General features: G+C 34.0%; 2 protein-coding genes across 2 annotated transcripts; both read left to right on the top strand.

Annotated features, from left to right (window-relative positions):
- Positions 1-1,023: 1,023 nt before the first annotated feature.
- On the top strand, positions 1,024-3,290 carry LOC108725718 (interaptin-like). The gene is made up of 4 exons (XM_018452913.1): positions 1,024-1,459; positions 1,689-1,900; positions 2,357-2,945; positions 3,046-3,290. Exons 1-4 carry the CDS (start codon positions 1,024-1,026, stop codon positions 3,288-3,290), a joined length of 1,482 nt encoding a protein of 493 aa, XP_018308415.1.
- Positions 3,291-5,521: 2,231 nt separating this feature from the next.
- On the top strand, positions 5,522-6,532 carry LOC108725717 (uncharacterized; the record flags this gene model as incomplete). Its single annotated transcript, XM_018452912.1, has 4 exons — positions 5,522-5,720; positions 5,829-6,107; positions 6,210-6,387; positions 6,460-6,532. Coding segments are annotated over exons 2-4 (477 nt in total), but the record flags the coding sequence as incomplete, so codon positions are not given.
- Between the last annotated feature and the right edge of the window lie 4 nt (positions 6,533-6,536).

Raw genomic sequence — 6,536 nt, 5'->3', positions numbered from 1 at the left:
CGCGAGAGATTAGGCCGAGTACAGTTAGTAATTTTAAAGACTTAATAATTCTCTTAGAAACGATAGAGGGGAAAAAAATACAAAAGATAAATGAAAATAGTAATAGAGAAAGACGCGTGAAACCATTCCGATCACCTAACACCGAGATTTAGCGTTAACAGACAGATTACAGGAAATCCGAGTTACAGATATAATAATAAATGGAATCAGAACAACAGATTTTATACAAATAGAGATACGAATATGAGACCAGCAATTGAATCCAGCAACTAACAGATACCAGCAAAGAGCGTAATGCCAGCGAACTACAACAATCCAAACAACAATCCTACGAGAAGATACAAGTACAATCCCGGTAGATTTGGAGCCAAAACAAACTCTCAACTAATGAACTGGAGACAGCCTAGAGCACTCAAAAACACAGAACCACAGATAGAGTATTCAACTAGTGAAGAAGATGAAAAAGAGAAGATTGAAGAGAGCGGAAAACATAAACCACTTGCAAAGCAAGGTACCAGTATGCGAAATGAGAAGAGCAAAGCTCAAAGAAAGGTAAATCAAATAGCGTTAAGAAATAAAAGCGCATTTAAAGATAATTTTCAGATAGAAGAAATAGATAACGTAAGGATTGGATTGAACATCGTGCGTCACAAACAACTACTAAAGCACGTAGACGAGGAAATAGAAAGCGAGCAAGAAAAGAATTCCTGGCTATAAAATCTCCAATGATAGAGATAACATTCGACAAATTTAAAATAAAAGCTCTGGTAGATACAGGTGTACAGGTAAGTGTACTTACGAAAGAAATATATGACAAATTGGTAGACACAAACCAAAAAATGGACATAATACTTATTAAGAAATTTATGCTGAAGGGAGCATTTTTAGAAAAAGATCAAATAATAAATAATAAGATCAATTTAAAATTTAAATACAACGAACAACAGTTTAATTACGAGTTTTACATTGTACAGAAGATGTCATACAAGATAATACTAGGAATACTTTTTAATGAAGCAAAAGATGACAATGCAATGTGGAGAACAACTAAAGATCCAATTTGAAGACATAGACCCAACGATCAACGCAGTAACCAGCTTAACACACGAACAGGCTAAAGAATGCCTTAATCAGATATTTTTAGATCATCAGGAAGTATTCGAAGAAGGAATAAGATGCGCAACGCATTACCAACACAAGATAGAAATTATGAAAGACAAGCCATTTACGAAGAAGACTTATCCAAGACTGATGAAACACATGGAGAGAATAACGGAGTATATAGAGGAACTAGAGCAAAACGGTATTATAAAAAAGACGTCAACCCAGTACATAAATCCACTCGTTGTGGTAATAAAAAAGAATGGAGACATACGTCTATGCTTAGATGCTCGGGAGATTAACAAACAGATGTGCAACGATCACGCACAACCACCAACGATCGATGAGATATTCCGACGTGTGGGAAACAAGAAATATTTTACGACATTGGATATAAGCAATGCTTTTTGGCAAATACCACTGGAAGAGAAATCAAAGAGATACACAGGATTCCTTTTTAACAATTAAACGTATGTATTCGAAAGAATGCCTTTTGGACTAAAAACGGTAGGAGCGTCGTTTACAAGAGCAATGGATCTAACTTTAGGAAAGGAATGTTCAGACTTTGTACTGATATATTTTTATAGCGTCATTAACGTTGGAAGAACATGTAACACACTTGAATTTCGTGCTAGAAAAATTAAAGACCGCAGGTTTCAAACTCAACAGAAGCAAATGCGAGTTTTTAAAGTCGGAAATAACATTTTTAGGACACAAATTTATAGAGATAAGAGCAGAAATGAACTGGGAGACAGTTCGAAACATAGTTGACTTCCCAAAGCTTACAAACAAGACGCAAGTACAAGCTTTCTTAGGACCGATTAATTGGGATAGAAGATTTATCAAGAACCTTTCAAGGATGACGAAACCACTCGAGAAACTATTAAAAAAGAACATTAGATTCGAAAGAACACCAAGGAAATTTCAGAAACATAAAGAATGAATTCATGGAAATACCAATCTTGTATTTGATACAACCAAATTTAAAATTCGAAATAACAACCGATGCTTCGAAAACAGGATTAGGAGGGAGATTATACCAATATTAGGAAGGCGATGTAAGAACTTACACGATCACATACACAAGTAGAAACTTAAAAGGAGCAGAATTAAATTACACAGTAACGGAACTTGAATGTTTAGCATTAGTACATGCTTTGAGAAAATGGAACACTTTATTACTAGGAAGACACGTAAGAATAGACACAGACCATAAAGCTCTGAAATTTATGAGCACTTGCGTACACAACAACAGCAGAATGGAGAGTTCAATTTCTTGAAGGAATTCGAACTAGAAATTAGACACATACCCGGAAAGGAAAATAAAATAGCGGACGAGTTATCCTACAGATACGAAGAAAATGATGGAACAACAGATGAAAAAAGGATAGCAGAACAAGAATACGAAGAAGAATGTCAGGAAGACGAAGAGCAATACGAAGAAGAAATTCAAGAGAATGAAGAGCAATATGAAGATGGATACCTGGAGGATATTCGAGAAGAAGATGAAGATGAATACCTAGAGAATGAACAGGAAGAGAATGAGCAAGATGAACAGACATACCAGAAGATTGACGAAGAATTAGAATCAGATGAATTTATCCAAGATTTACTTGAAGATATAGAAGAAATGAATGATATGGATATAGATTCACGACAAGAAGAACAAATGGAATCAAGAGAAAGACAGATAGTTCTAAAAAATAATCACAAGAACAACGAAGTAGTAAAACACAATGGAACGCGAAGAAACAACAAACCAATACAAATAACCATGAAAAGAGAAATAAGAACAGACGGAGAAAAAGCTTACACTCTGGAAAGAGATACTAAAACATATAGAGGCAAGAAAGAAAAGGAAATATACGAATCGAGAGACAAATTTGACTTGCAACTTGTTAGAAGACATTAGACAATATAGATATGATCAAAAAATGATTCAAGACAAACCCAGAAGAAAACAAGATCGCAGAATGATAGAATATTATACACCAGAAATAAATGCGATAAGACGAGATCAACAAGAAGAAACTATACAAGAAACAGCACAAATAAATTATATAGAAGATTCAGAAGACGGAAATTATACCAGTAGATGGGTAGAAATAATAGCAGAAGCACAAGAAAGATATCCAGATATAGACAAAATATTAGAAGAAAACCTGGAAGACATAGCCGGACTATATTAATAGACGGACTTATTAGAATCAGACAGACGGACAATTCAGACAGAATTTTTGTATCTAGTTACATAACATGGGACTTGATTAAAGAAATTCATAAATTTTTACTTCATTTTAGTACAGACAAGACAATAGCTTTCGTAAAGATTTATTTTCAGATTAACAACGTAGACAAAATTTATAGAGACGTGGTAGCATCGTGCGAGGTATGCATGAGAACTAAATATTATACAAGAGCCACTGAGGGTGAGCAATATTACGAGTTACCAGACAGACCAAACAAGACAGTATCTTTAGACATATTTGGACCACTGCCACAGACGCAACAAGACTTAAAATATATATTATAAATATAAAATATATATAATATTATGACAGACCAATTTTCAAAATACACTAGACTTTATCCTATGCAGAACCAACAACTTGATACTATAATGGAAATCTTAGAGACAGAATACTTTAGAACGGTAGGTTTACCAGAAGAGATATTGACAGACAACGCCGGACAGTTTTTAACTAATAGATGGAAAGATTTTGCAAGGGAACACGAATTTAATATTCGAAAGACTAGCCCGTATAACCCGCAAAGCAACCCGGTAGAAAGAGTAATGAGAGAAATAGGACGCGTTATAAGAACTTATGCGAGTTATGATCGGCAAACGTGGAACAAAATAATATTTAGATTAGAACAGATAATAAACGCTACGGTACACTCGAGTACTGATTACGCACCAGACAATTTACATTTCAATGGCGAGTTAAACATAGAATTAGATCCTACACTAATACCGTATACCGAACAACGTGAAACGCGAGCGAGTTGAATAAGGAACGCTAACATCCAACTTAAGCGAAGCGCGAATAAGCGAAAAGTACAATTTGACAAATATAATTTTGCGAAACAATACTAGGAAAGAGAACTAGTTTGGTTGAGATTACAGCTCAGAGAGACGCTCAGATGCTAACAGACGCGTCACGCAAAAGATACATTTAGTGTACGATGGACCCTATAGAATAAGTAGAATTATAAGACCGAACGCATATTTAATTGAAACTTTAGAAGGTAACGCGATAGGAGTTTTTAATTCTAGACAGTTAAAACCACATTGGCAACCAAGATACAAGTCGCAAGAAAGAAGAGGAAACAATCCAAGGGGATCCAGAAGTCGAGTTTTGAGCGGAGAATCAGCAGAAGAAGAAGAAGAATTTATAAACATAATTCGGATAGACAGTCCGATCAACCGAACGTTTACAACATTCGATATCAATTCAACGATCGAAAGATTGCAACAGAGATACAGGAAGAGAGAGATTTCAAAGATAGAATCGAGCGAGGAAAGGAAAGAGCCAATAGGAAGACAGGATGACTTTATGCAATTAAAATTCCGACAGGAAGCAACTTTGACACCTACCTATGGTGCATACAAAAATGAAGTCCTAAGCCGGAAGTATGAAGATTCATTTGAAAAAGAGAGAAAGAAGATTAATGAAAGAGACGAGAAAGAACGAGAATATGAAAATACTTACCGATGGAACAGCTCGAATCAACCAGATAACAGATTATGGGTAAAATCTAGAAGAAGAATTATACAGGGTAACGCAGAACTTGAAACAGAAAGCAAGACGAAGAAATTAACATTTTCAAAAAAGAACAATAATGTAGCGAGAAGAAAAATAACAACCACAAAGACGATCAAGAGAGAAAACGCTACGACCAAGATTCATAATTTTTCGATAGCTAATAACGAGGATATACAAATTTTAAATGAAGAGATAATCACAACGCCCATTCAAATTTGCCGCCAAGACACTAAAATCAGCGAGCACATGAAAACGACCAATGAAGATGAGAAGAACCTAAAGATGGAAATGAACACACAAAATGACGCCATGTCACGACAGTTAACAACAGATATTCAAACGAGTAAGGGCTATGGCAAAGAACGAGACGTAACGAGACGTAAGTTCCGTAGTCGTAACGTAAGGTAAGGCAGAGAAAAACGTAGCTGTCGTAGTCGTGACTGGTCTGGAATGGTCGGTAAAGTGTGTCAGAGCGACGAAGTGAGTAATATTAATGCACGTTTATACGTCTTAATAGTTAATAAGGAAATATATACACACTAAAACAAAATAAAAATAGATTTATTTTTAAAGATATAATGATATTTGTTTCCACCTCCTGAAATAATCATAATAGTACGTAATTATTATTTTAGAGGTTAACCAATATTTTTCGAAGTATGTATGTACATTGTTAATTACTAACAAAAAATGTCCTTAACACATTTTTAAAATCATTATTTCTACATTCTTTCTTTAGGACGGAATTAGTTTAACCGTTTCTCAAGGTTTTCACGCGGATTCGCTAAATAGGACATCGTCCTCGTGTTATGCACATTTCATTTTTTCTTTAGAGGATCGTTACTTTAGTAGGTTAGTGCAATTTTATGATTATATGCTGTATGACTAAATCAATATTAATTAGAAAGAAGTATGTAAGTCAACCCAAAGGTCTTTTCTAATTTTTAATTTGTTTTTTAGGCAGAACATTACTTTTAACTTAACGTTGTACTAACTTTGATTGATTGAGAAATATGTCTGATCATTTAAAATATTGTAATATTAGTGATTCATCTGTTGAAATCAATACAGAAGATTATACTGACATTAATATTGAAGAAAAGAAGGGTGATGAGCTTCTCATCGAATTATACAGAGAACGTACATTTTTATACGATAAAAGTAATATTAACTTTAAAGATTGTTTAATGAAGCAAAATGCTTGGCTTGAGATATCTAAAATAATGACTCAAATTTGTGTGGTGAATATTAAATTTTATTTATTATAATTACGGATGTTAATATAATAAGTGATAATATACATGTATAAATTTATTTTTTGTCTACAATTTTTTTGCTCAGGTGACATGTATAATCCTTCGTACTGCCAAAAAAGATGTACCACATTAAGAGACCAATACAATAGAGAAAAAAGAAAGATTGAAATTGAATCCAAAAGTGGAAGTGGTGCTACTAAGGCTACTCGATTTCTTTTTTTTGCGCAGTTAGCATTTTTAGACCGTGTTATTCAAAGACGCAGGTAAAATAACTTATATCGAATTAATTCTTTGAACAAATTTGCTTTAATATATTTTTTATATGCTTATTCTAGAAGCTACACTAATTACGCAAAATCTCAACCATTTATAGTTGATGAAGGAAGTAACGAGTCACAAAGTACTGCAAATG

Source organism: Mycetomoellerius zeteki, unplaced genomic scaffold (assembly GCF_001594055.1).
Source record: "Mycetomoellerius zeteki isolate Tzet28-1 unplaced genomic scaffold, Tzet1.0 scaffold356, whole genome shotgun sequence".
Lineage (NCBI taxonomy): Eukaryota > Metazoa > Arthropoda > Insecta > Hymenoptera > Formicidae > Mycetomoellerius > Mycetomoellerius zeteki.
Note: the sequence above shows the minus strand (reverse complement) of the source record. Positions and strands in the feature narration are given on the sequence as shown.

Bases quoted from the DNA above. Each gene is read 5' to 3' on its own strand.
- LOC108725718 (XM_018452913.1), top strand. From the start codon at position 1,024: ATGACAATGCAATGTGGAGAACAACTAAAGATCCAATTTGAAGACATA. The intron at 1,460-1,688 runs GTGTGGGAAACA...ATATTTTTATAG, and splicing joins GATCGATGAGATATTCCGAC to CGTCATTAACGTTGGAAGAA. The intron at 1,901-2,356 runs GTACAAGCTTTC...ACACAACAACAG, and splicing joins AGCTTACAAACAAGACGCAA to CAGAATGGAGAGTTCAATTT.